This window comes from Rhodamnia argentea, chromosome 6 (genome assembly GCF_020921035.1).
Source record: "Rhodamnia argentea isolate NSW1041297 chromosome 6, ASM2092103v1, whole genome shotgun sequence".
Taxonomy (NCBI): domain Eukaryota; kingdom Viridiplantae; phylum Streptophyta; class Magnoliopsida; order Myrtales; family Myrtaceae; genus Rhodamnia; species Rhodamnia argentea.
This window is the reverse complement of record NC_063155.1, coordinates 27,944,441-27,957,060: the sequence shown is the minus strand read 5'-3', so window position 1 is coordinate 27,957,060 and position 12,620 is coordinate 27,944,441. Positions and strand designations below refer to the sequence as shown.

Below are 12,620 nucleotides of genomic sequence, written 5' to 3'. Positions count from 1 at the left end.
TTAGTACCAATTCGGTCAATCCCGCCAATTTTGACCGAAAATCACTAACATGAGCGTGGCTAATCCTGACGTGAACATTTTTTTAATAACTCTATATCAAAAGTAAATTTTCTAATTGTTTTATTTCTTTTTTTTTTATTTCTATCACTTTGGCCAGTGAGGGTTGACAGCAACCTCACCAGCCATTGGGAGATGGCCAACTAGCCCTCGCAGGCCATTGTAAGGGTCGCGACCTCGCTAGATCTAGGCGAGGGCCTTCAAGGTCGTGATCGCATCGCCCAAGGCCACTGCGGCCTCGCCGGCCACGCGTGAGGTCGCGAAGGCCCTAGTCCTAGGCCTTCACGGCCCCGGGAGCCACGAGTGAAGTGGCCCTTGCCTAGATCCGGCGAGGGCCACTACCCTTACGATGGCCGACGAGAGCCAACTAGCCATCACTAGTGGCTAGCGAAGGTTGTCGATGATCCTCGCTAGCTAAAGAGATAGAAATAAAAATAGAAAAAAAAAGAGAAAAAATTAACTATTATTAAAAAAAATTTGGTGCAAGCATCAGCAACACCAAATAGGACGATTGACGTCAATGTTAGCGATTACTAGCCAAAATTGACCGGAAGACCGAATTGGTACCAATGCAAAAACATTTATGATTAAATTGATCAAATTGAAAGATTTATGACTGAATTGATACCAATACAATAGGTTTAGGATTTTTACGTCACTTTTTCCTAATAAAACTCATATCCAAATTGAGGTAAGAGTGCGAAGTGAGTGAACTCAAGATCGAGTAAGAACGAAAGAGAATGAAGCATAGATGTGGGTTGGGTCTAAGTAAGTTGTAAGCCCATTTATGATCCATTTAACATTCATATTATGTTTACACCCATATATGACCTATTCACAGAATAACTAAGCAATATAATAATTCAGCTCATCATATATAGGTTAAGGGATAGGACTATAGTCATTCTGACCGGTCTAGTTCATAATGTGGTTCAACGTTGAATGGACCACATCACACACACAAAGGGACGGGTCCATTTTGTACCGTGCGCGCATTACTTTGCTTGGTGCGCTCTGGGAGCACAGTCACTACCATTCAAATAATTTATGGTACGACACAAAGATGATGAACTTAGGGGATGCTTCATATACCTTTTGCTCTTTCCCGATGCTGAAATGCATTGAACCATATAGGTGTCTCGAGGATCAAAGTCGCACGAGAAGCTTTTTCTTACTTTTTTTAGGGGTTGGCGGCATGTGTACGTACCGATCGATCGATCGATCGGTCACCTAACAATAATTGAGAAGAATCTGTGAAACATCAGGAGCCGAAGCGCACTATCGTTAGCTACAATCACATTGGTGTCCAAGGAGTAGCACGCTTAAGGTGGTTCGGGTCTGTTTGTGTTTGGCTTGGCTTGGCTTGGACTTTTGATGCTAGTCGTGACGACGGATAGCGAAAAGTACCGGGCATGGATGGATGGATGCGTCAAGATATGAACAGGTTGATGTTTAGACCCGTAAGCTGAGCGCAAAAAATCCCTGAGAAATTTGGAGAGAAGTGCAGTAGAAGTGGGTGTGTATGGTGGTGTCCTCGTGTGCGTGGCTTCATTCTCCAGCATTCGTGGGGGGGCCTGAATGCTTCCCGCTTTGGTCACTCGACATCAACAACATCGATCCCACGAGGCGACTCCAAATAGAAAACCCCATCTGCGTATTGGTTACCAATAATGGAAGCAAGACTTAGACACACGAGAATGGGAACTATCTTCATGTTGATATCTATTGGGGATTCTTGGAGCATTGTAGACTTCTCCTTCTAGCTAGTTCAACAATTATAAATTGGCATTTAGTCGCGTGCGGGATTCCGATAAATCGAAGAGCCGCTGTGACGAACAGAAAAAATTTAACCCCTCGAAAGTTCGACAATGTTTATATTTTCGAATTCCTAGTAGAAATATCGATCAATAAAATTGAGACCAAGTGTTGTTCGGATGAAATGTGCTTCTGATTCGATAAACTCGGTAAAATGTCATTTGATGAAAAGATTTGCAAATGGAGCTTTGATTTGGTTTGGAAAAATGTCGCACACCCTTTGTCATAGGGCACATGTTCACGCCAATCAATTGTATTCCTCATGTGGTCTGCGACCATATTAAGTAAGTCGAATTGTGACGCGCGTCATTAGAAAATGATGAGGTAAGATAAATTGTAAGTTCTAGTGACTAAAAAAGTGGAGAATATGGGAAAGAACCAATCCATTGGAAATTCCGAAGTAACCACATCATCACTTTGCTACCATCTCATTCTTTCAATACCCAGTAATGCTTAATTTGGGGGAAAATAAGAATAGGATGTGTGGGTTTTGTAAATGAAAAATCAGAATCATTTAGTTTGTGAAACTTTATAAAATCATTGTCAGCTGTTCTAAAAACTTAAACAATGGGAAATTCCATTTCAACTTGAATTTTCTCTTCTCTTACAACGGCTTAAATAAATTCCCCAAATCCGCCATCGAGAGCTCTTTCTCTACGCATCGTAGCCGTTCGAACGGAGGAGAGGCGCATCGTCCCCAAGCTGGTGCAACGGATCGGGGTTTCAGTAATTCTTCGAAAGGCCTAGCTGGGTTGAAAAACCTATGGGTAAAATGTATAAAGCCTTCGTTTTCCTAGAATGTCCTATTCATCTAAATTCCGCAAGTTGATGGCAAGGACCAAAGTGTATTTAAGCCGCGGCTCAGACGGGTATAAATACAAGCCAACAAAAAACCACACATCAATACATCGATCTCGATCTCGATCGAGAGAGAGAGAGGTGTCATGTTCAGTGTAGGGCGAACCACGGACAGGAGAGGGAGGGATGGACCAAGGGATGAGGGAGACTGGTGTGGAAGGTTGCTCTTAGCCTTAGGAGGGAGGTCGAGAGTTTGAAGGAGACAAGTGCTCAAACAAACGAGGAAAAAGATAAAAGAGAGGGCTTTGCCTTTGCCTTTGCTTTTGCTTTTTATCGTCTGGATCGAGCACCCCACCCCCACCCACCCATGACTAATAACACACTCGCCCCTCCCTCCCTACCCTTCCCCATCAATCCCTTCTGAGCAAACCCACCTGTTCCCTTTCGGTTTCCCACCTCTCTTTCTCCTTTGCCATTTTTGGTTTCATCTTCTTGGCCTCCTACGATTGATTTCCTCGACCTTGGCCCCGACAGGGGTAGATTACGCTCCTCTCCTCTCCTCTCCCCTCGTGTCGAAGGTTTTCTTATGTCGAACACGGCGAAAAAAAGAAAGTGATTTCACGCTGTAACTGCTTATTCGATCCCTTGTTCTCTCGTGTTATCGAGTTGGGCGACTCTAATTATTGCTAGGCCATTGCTGTTACGCCGCCTAGAGAGAAAGAAGAACTGGTACGTGCATGAAAAAGACGCTAGAGGATGGAGTTCATCTCACGCACTTACGGACTCTATTTACTGATATCACGATAGACGTAGCCTTCTATCCCCATTAATGGGATAAATGCACGGTTGATGTTCTAAAATCCTATTATCTATAGAACTTGGTTGGATGGCCTAGATCGATATATATATATATATATATATATATATTAACACACACTTGAATTTTTGTTTGTTTCCCAATTAAGTATCAAAAACACATTTTATTTGCTCAATCGAGAGCACGAACTTTTGAAAAGCGGCTCAATGGGAAACATCTGTTAGAAAGAATTGCCAATCCAAGGGTACTTGCTGAGGTAGCTCTCTTACTTAGCAAAAATCAACTGGAATTGCTGACTTGGCACATTTACTCAAATAAAAGTTATGCCATCTCATTTTGAAATGAATTGAAAAAACATCTTTTTGTCATTTTCCTTTTTTTCCCTCCTTTTCCTTCCAAAAAAATTGTAAAAAAAAGTCATAAACTTGTTACATTTTTGCCAATTTAATCCTAAATATTTTAATCATGTCAATTTAGTCTCAAACTTTTTGATCCTAATTCAATCCTTTCGGCTAATTTTGGCCGGATATTGCTGACATGGACATCGATCGGCCTACGTGGCACGGTGGGGTCTGAAGTGGTCATTTTTAATAATATTAAATTTAAAAAAATTATTTTTTATATATGTTTTATTTCCTTTTATTTCCTTATCTTTTTTTCCTCCTCTTTCCTCCGATGGCCGGCACGGACATGGCCGGCAAGGGCTGGCCTCACATGAACGAACTTAGTCCTATTGCATTTGTGTCAATTTGGTCTTAAACCTTACTTCATCGCTGCAATAGGAAATCAATGTACGGATCGTGCCATCCGCCATTTTCCACGATATTCATTCAAAATCGAAAGAAGAGGAACTAATGCTATCTTTGGGACATCAACGTGAAGAAAGTCGTAAAAGAAAGCAGTCTTTTCGATACATTTCCTCATCTCTCTTCTTACAAAAATTCCCAAAAAAGCTCAAATCTCCATTCCCCAAAGTCTCACCCCTTTCTTAAAGAGAGCGTAAAGCTCCAATGGTTGCGTTGCGGTGTGTCCGACGCCAAATCCCAGTACCTAGGAACCTAAGAAAAATGAGAATGATTAGTTGAGGACGCTTTTGAGAAAGGAGGCGATGCTCCCTACTAAAGAGCCCTTGATTTGATCGATGCATCGGGTGGCTTTCAAGTGACTGTAGGGCAATCCCTTTATCGGCCTAAATGCATTGATTCCAGGGGGTCCTGATGGAATTGTTCAATCATGTCGAGAAGGTACTTTAGGTGACGATTAGAGCACAAAAGGGTGAAGCGTGATGTGAAAAGCCGATTAAAAAGTGAGATGCATAACACGCATGAAACTGAATAGGACGAGAGCCGTCGAAACACGCATGGAATGATGATGAGAGTCGTAACACGTCATTACCGCAACGCGACGGGTCCATCATGTACAATACTTGCTCCAATCATGCTCCAGAGTGGGTCGAGAGCATTTGCTCCGTTGCTCTTGCATAACTCTTTACAGACTCCCTAAATCAGGGGGAGTTCAAAATTTCATAGGTACTGTGGCAACACATATGCGTTCTTCGCTGCACACAGCCGTGTTTCGTTGGCCAACAGTTTTTCAAACGTAGGATGTAAACATAAAGATGATGGCAAACACATGCTTTTATAATTTAACTTGAGAATCCGAGTAGGCTCATAATGGAACCAGGGCCTGGCCATCCTCCGTTACGGCCGACCTTTCGGCTGGATGTTTGGATTGGGTTCGATTCACGATCGCATCTTCAAACCTCCAGGCGCATGACAGGCCGAGTCCATCTTTGATGGCGGACTCGTTGCCGCAGCTGAAAGTTGATCCCCAGGTCCGATCCTAACATCGTGATACAGCCGGGCCTATGATGATGGGCTATAGTAAGGGGACGACAATTGAGTTATTAAAGCTGTCGTGGTCCAGCAATGCGCCTAGGATCTTCACACGAAATTAATTAGATCTTTCGGCGGGATGTCGATTGAGGCCTCGGCTGGGCTGACTCTTGTGCACTTTTGCTACTTAGCGGCTTAGCCTTATATTTGGAAGCCCTCCATTTGTTCTCTACCAAAGGCTGGTCATTGAGACCTTTATGGATCAACTTTGATGGGCTTTTGCTTGAATTGGGCCACCACATCTAAGAGGAGCAACGCAGCATCCTCTGTTCACTGCATCCACCACATAATAAGCACTTGCTTTATTCTCATTGGAATCCATCCACTGTTGAAAAGCTAAAACCATCGGGATAGATCCTTAACTATAGACTATAGTCTCCCATATTCAGATTTGATATTCGAAGATTTATCTCCTCAATTACCATGCATGCTAATAACTGGTTATGCATTTCATACTCAGGTAGCCAATCCTACAAACTGCTGCTCGTGCGTGACAGCTAATCTAACACTGCGTATCATCAACACCTCCATTGAAACCGATTCCTCGAGCTCTGTTTGAACACCTCGGTCGAAGCATGCAAGTATCGGAACAAAAACCCTTTGGAATAGCCCTAAAATCATTCAAGCTGGGGTGATGGGGATCCGATTCCTTTGTCTCCTTCCAGCATTACACGGTTCTCTTGATGAACTGACACTGCGAAGTGCTGAGGAAAAAAGTTAAACCCATCTCGACTCGGTGCTTCGCCAGCGCGGTGAACGGAGTTAATAACCCCACTCGCAGCGAAACAAAAGTGCAGGATTAACGTTCTGTGAATCGGAGTCCGGCTCAAGTTTACTTTTTTTCCTTAGGAATTTGATTTGTTTCCGGGGTATCAAGAGCGGGTTTAGTGCATTTCGAATTATGGATCTGTCTCCGGCTGACCAAAACCAGGGGTGTCATCGCTGTCCCCGAAACCAGAGAGCAATTTCTCCTTTTTGTTTAGCATCTTAAGTTTAATCAGATGAACATGGACAGAAAAATACTAAGAAATCATGAATTCCGCGGAGCACGAGATTTCGCCACGCTTGTCGAGGTTGTCCGTGTGAAGCTACCTACGATTCTGAATATACGTTCTCTGAGAATCTTCTTCGTTCTCCTCCTTTCGCATCACCGTTTCGGTAGATTCTTTTTCTTCAGTAAAATGGCGGAAGATCCCGCTAAACTACGTCGCTAACATTGTAATTCAGGAGTAGACATCTACATAGTAGTTCTCATCTCACAATAATTACGTCAGAGAATAGAACGGAAAGACAATTCCTTCACTAAAACTTAGCTCAGAACCAAGTACAACAGACACAAAAGGCCAGTCTCGGCAATCACGACCGCTGACTCCCGGAGAGACGACGCCGACGACTCCGTCTGATGCGGGGGCTTCCGGTAGTAGAACGGGAAGTACGGCAAGATGGGGTCGGGTGGCGGCGGAACATAGAAACCGCCGCCATAAGGCGGGGGAGGGGCGAACGGGATATACCCCGCCGGCGGAGGGAAGTAACCGGGAGGCGAATACCCTGTTTGAGAAGGCGGCGTGGTCGTCACCGCAGTAACTGGAGTTCCGCTGCCGGTGGGGGGCGGGTAGCAGGGATAGGCGCACGGCACATCGGAACTCGCTTTTCCGGCGAATTGCGAGACGATGGAGACCAAGAAGAGGGTGGAGACAAGCTTGGTCGCTTTTGTGGCCATGGGCGAGGTTAGCGATAAGAGGGGAGGAGGAGAGGATGGTAGCGACTCGGAGAGTGAGCGGAGGAGGAGCTGGTTGGGTGGATGTGGGATGGCTTGACTCGTGAGGAGACTTTGATCGTGTGGGTTTTTGTCATGATTCGAGTGAAAAGACCAAAGGATGGAGCTCACCATGCCTTGAAAACCACGTTTTAGCTAATTGCCCCATTTGGGACCCACTCCTATTATGGTTGATCGAAGTGGTGGCGCACCCTTTGCCGTCACGCTCGATGAAAATCACCGGTCAGTCAAGTTCTATAGTGCTTCGGCTTGACAGGCCTCATCGTACCACGCGATGTCCAGAATTCCGCACTATATATTGAGTTTAAATAATCTCGTATTGAGACCGCATCACGTCAACACAGTGCGGATTAAGGTTTGGTGATCTCTTTTGATAAATGGTTGTTTATTTTCGTTGCTTAAACTCTCAATGACGCAGGTAGTTAGTCCCAACATTATATTTACTTAAGGTTAGGTCGTGGGGAGAAAACAAGGGAACAACATGCGGAGCGGATGACCGTCACTAACGTTGTTAGTATCAAATTTCTAATTATCCCCCCAACAACCAAAGCCGGGGAAGGTTGTCTTTGAATATGATGGTCGGCTTGATTAATTTTCTCTGTCCTTTCTTTCTTTTTTTTTTTTTTTGCCAATTTGAATTTCGACCACTAACTCTCTCCACATTTTTACCCACCGGCCCTTGAATGTTCAACAAAAAAAAGGGCCCACAATATTGACTAATCGCTATCCCTCCATACAAAACGTGTTGGCATGTCTGGTTCTTGGGATCGCATGTGCATGCAGTTGCATGTGCTTCTTTAAGTCATGTCCGGAGTATAATTGCTCGAAAAATTCCAAGCTTACTGCACGAGAGAGAGGTCAATTTAGTCATAAATTTTTTGATGAATTGTCAATTCAGTCTCGAATCTTTATTTTTATCGATTTAGTCATAAATTTTTAGAAAGAAATTTCAATTTGGTCCTAAGCATATTATTTTGATAGTTGGCCAGGACATTAGTAGCAAATTGTCAAAAGATTTTACGATTAAATTAGCACAATTGAAAATTTTAAGTTTTGAATTGACATCCGTACAATAAACCAATAATTTTTTGAAGCATATCTGGCAGCCAATTATGTCGACACCTAACTAGGGAGTCATAGTCCACCAACGAAAACAAGACCCATGTCCAAATCTTATTCAAACTAACAGTGATTTTGATCAAATCATTGAGGAATAGACAAAGTCGGTAACAGTCTTGGGTGCACCACTGCGTAACTAGTCTCTAACATCGTGGAATTCGCATTGGGACGGGGCTGCCCAAACGATCGGAGGGACGAGATCGGGATGGAAATATTCCAAAAAAGGTTGTGAGATTTGTCCGGAACTGATGGAGGCTAAGAAGACAAAGCCCCACGTGGATGATGCTGTGAGGATGGGCATGGAAAAATGATGACTTTTGAGTAGAAACGGATTCCGCACGCAATAGAAGAAGAAGAAGAAGAACAACAACAACAACAACTTGGTAAAAGGCGCCTCCAGCTGGACAGCTCGATAAGGTTGGAGTGAAAATGGCACATCGGCGCGTGTCGCCGCCTCATTGGTTCAACCAAAAGGCGCTTTGTCATAACGTTCCGTGTTTTTCCTTAAAAAATAACCGCTTATACCGTTTATTAAAAAATAAATAACTAAATTAATATTTTCAACGTCTGCGAAAATATTTAAATTTAAATTATTATCAATTAAGAAATTTTGATTGACTAATAAATTTAAGCGATATGAAGAATTATTTTTTCAGAAAATATTTTTTAGATCATTGAATCTTTCGCGGAATAAAATGAAGCCTAAATCGTCATGTCCCGCTCAGCTTCACCCGCCAGATTAATGATTAGTATCGTGCTGTGCGGTCATTTTGCAACTTACGGTTACGCAAATATGAGAACATCGTTTGACCGTCGATCGAATTACGTATGTCTTCTTGATTAGTTTAAATACTTGAAATCTCACTTTTCTTGAAGCATCTCTGAGATCTTTTTCGAGACTTTCTAGTCCACTTAATGCTACCAAGTCGCCCTCGAGCATAATAATATCGCTTTCTAGATTATTTTTCCCTTTTCGCCTTTACGAGCGCCTTTTCGATTTTTGCTTTGGGATGCAATTTTACAGGCTGTTGCATTCTGTTTGATGTCAGACGACGAAATAAAAAAAATATACGGTTCCTTCCTTTTTAGCCAAAGGTAATTTGTATATGATTTTCGCCATCGAACAAGACTTCACCCAACATAATGGACGGCTTCTTCTTCGTATCGAGAAGAAGGCGTCACGTGCCGGCGGACTCTTGGCCAAAACGGCGGCGGCTCGCGATCGGCGATGAATTCGACAAGGGCCTCGCGATTGATGATGACGACCACCGGAGCCCGACCGAGCTTTGCAAGTGGGACGAAAGGACTGAGGGCCAAGAGGCGGAACAGCGAAGGCGTGTTGGCTCTGGCGCCATCTTTAATTGTGTACTACTCAAGAAGGAAACTTTTCAAGAGATCGTACCAACAACTCCGAACAATCTAGTAAATACTCCCAACAGCTCCAACCGCTGACCTAGATCGATGCCCCAAACCAGACCCACTAACTCGCCTTAATTTCCCATAACATCTTCCGTGCGACCCATCCGTATGTTTTAGCTAGCATTCATAAAAAAAAAAAGTACCGAGATACGACAAAACTGAAATACATGTAGAAAAGGCATACCCCGAGATCAGCAACAAGACAACCACCTCGATTCCAAGGTGTAAAACACAATCAGAAGCCCGTGGGACCGCTAAGCGGGGATGATCAGTTCTCGATCCAATCTAGTCCCATTTAGGAATCGAGAACTGGACTTAAATCGATCCGATCTAATTCCTAAGCGATCTACTAAAATAGGTGAATTATTAGTAAGGGCAAGTAATATAGACCTTAATTATAATATATTAATTAAAATTAGGTTTATATTTAAAAAAATAAAAAGAATCATCAATGGATTATCAAGTTTATATTTGAGAAATAAAAAATAAATGAAAAATAATCGATGTGGTCTGATTTTCCCTCTAAAATCGGAAATCGGATCGAATATCGTGTGTTTTAATTTTTTGAAATCGAAAATTAGATCGGCGCCATAAAAAATCAGATCGAATCGGCTGGTTCGATCTATCAGTCTATCTTATCTTTGCTCATTCCTATAGTAAAGAACCCAAAAAAAAAAAAAAAAAAAAGCACCACGCGGCGACGCACGGAGAGAGCCGAGACAAAAGAGCCATCGAGTCGACCAAAAACCTATCCTCTCGGTAAATAGAAATGTCCCCACCACGCGTAAGCCCCAATTCGATCGCGCGCACACGCGAAGTCGCCTCGCCGGGACCCGCCGGCGAAGTTTTGGTGAAACCGAGGTTGATCGGGTGTACTGAACATCTGAGCCTGACACGCATGAACGGGGGGTGGGTATTCTACTCTCACCTCTGACACCTCGAATCAGATCGGATGGCCGGTAACTTCCCCCCACCTCGCTAGTTGCTTCGACGATACCATGTGCCGCTTCAATCTTTAAGCCTTAAAAAGTCACTTTCTCTCTCTCTTTTTCGTATTCTCTAAGGTGAAAAAGCGACATGAAATTTGGCTCTGTTTCCAGGTTGCCCATATCATGCATGTGCTGGAATGGAACAATCTTTGTGGTGGGCCTTCCGATTTTGGGGTTTGATTATAATGCTTGAGGTGCATATCTGGCACGAATTCATTCGGTTTGAGATTTTCATAGCCTATATCCAAAATTTTTCCTTTTCTTTTCATAACTTTCGAAAGTCGCGACGTCCTTTTAAACACGTCATAACTCGTGTATTTTACTCACGCTTTGCGATTGTATTTCTGTCAAAATCAATTCTGTCACTTTTGATATCGTAGTCGTTCGTCGGGCGACTTAATCCGAAATGGAAATTCGAGATTCCGTGCGCATCGATTGAATTTTGTTTTCGGACTATCTTCTTATCATGGATGCCTTTTTTGGGCCTCTGTTTTTCTTCTAAGTAAGAAATCACCTCTCTAGCGAGGAAATCATAAATTCTTACAATGCTTGCTTTTTTTTTTGGTGTTACAACGGCCGTCCTCGGAATATTGTCCGAAAATAAAAATAAGACCCACTTAATTAAAAATATTATTAGTGTTGATAGTGCCAGCCACTAGCAGACACGAAAATTTTGCTCGATTAGAGGACATCAACCAACTAACGGTGGGACTCCACTGAAAACAACGTACTTCAATTGAGACGTCAGTGGAAACGCGAGCTTCTCGATAACAAAGAAATAAAAATCAAAAGATAAATCATAAGTAAACCATAAGCACCGACGCTGACCAAGAAAAAACAGAGCATGAATCATCCAGTACCCTACAAAGATCATAGGAAGACTTAACTTCGATTCCGACCGAATCATGATTTCTTGATTCATACAGCAATTATTGAACAATTGTGGATGACGAAGCTAAGTACACGGTGGGAGGAGACATAACAAGAAGGAAGAAGATGAAGAATGAAGGCGAAATATAAAGGTCGAAGAAGGAACATTTGTCTACTCACTTTCCCCTTTTAAAAAGTAGCAAAAATTCTTCTGTCAGATCGCCTTCCGTCCTTGAAGATCGATCGAAGCCATGCACCGTGCTGTCCCTAAAGTTTATTCCGGCCCACCTTACGCTTGATCGATCTTCTCGTCGTTAAAAGATCGAGAAAGGAGAAGGGTAAAAAAGATGGGAAAGAAAGACCCACCCTATACGGCTCACCAGAGAGCCAGAAGACCCATCAGTCCCAGTCCGACCAAGAACGGCGCCCCGGACGCGAAGCTCCGTCCGGCGCGGCTCAAGCTTTGGTCGATAGGGTACAAGCTTCCCGGGGGGCCGGTGATGTATATGTAGGAGGATGGCGACGGCGGGGGCGGGGGGCAGTACGAGGACGGGGGCTTCTTCGGGGACGGTGGGGGAGGCGGGGGTGGCAGGGCCGGGGGCGGCGGGCAAGGGGAAGGGGGCGGCGGCGACGGAGGAGGAGGAGGAGGCGACTGAGTGCAGTAAGAGCACTTGTCTGATCCGGGAGCAGAGGTGTCGTCCAGCTTCCTCGGATTCAATCCGCTGGTTGGGACCGCGACGGCCAGAACAAGGACCAGTACGAGGCCCAAACTCGCCATCGAAGGAACGAAAGATTGGCCCATCTGCGGCGGGATTTCTCCGGAGATCTCGCGATCCGATCGAGAGGAACTGAAAGGGTGAGTCGAGAGAAGTGTGTGACTTTTCGTGGGATTGGGCGAAGAATAGGAAACTCTGCTTAATGCTTAGGAGAGGGTTACGTCATTAGGTGCATGGAAAGCGCAAGCGAACTTAAGAATAAAAAAGGACGGGAGGCTTTTTGTGGGGGAGTGATTAAGAAGGCAAAGAGGAGCGAACGAGGCGAGGTTCTTGCGAGACTTCGTAGGA

The 12,620-nt window shown here is 43.9% G+C and overlaps 2 protein-coding genes across 2 annotated transcripts; both read right to left on the bottom strand.

Moving 5' to 3' along the window:
* Window positions 1-6,589: 6,589 nt before the first annotated feature.
* LOC115726250 (extensin-like) lies at window positions 6,590-7,220 on the bottom strand. The gene is made up of 2 exons (XM_030656037.2): window positions 7,164-7,220; window positions 6,590-7,125 (listed from the first exon to the last, which is right to left on the bottom strand). Exon 2 carries the CDS (start codon window positions 7,100-7,102, stop codon window positions 6,692-6,694), a length of 411 nt encoding a protein of 136 aa, XP_030511897.1. The 5' UTR covers window positions 7,103-7,125; window positions 7,164-7,220; the 3' UTR covers window positions 6,590-6,691.
* Window positions 7,221-11,578: 4,358 nt separating this feature from the next.
* LOC115726176 (sulfated surface glycoprotein 185) lies at window positions 11,579-12,620 on the bottom strand. The gene has a single exon (XM_030655943.1). The coding sequence runs from the start codon at window positions 12,356-12,358 to the stop codon at window positions 11,933-11,935; it is 426 nt and encodes a 141-aa protein (XP_030511803.1). The 5' UTR covers window positions 12,359-12,620; the 3' UTR covers window positions 11,579-11,932.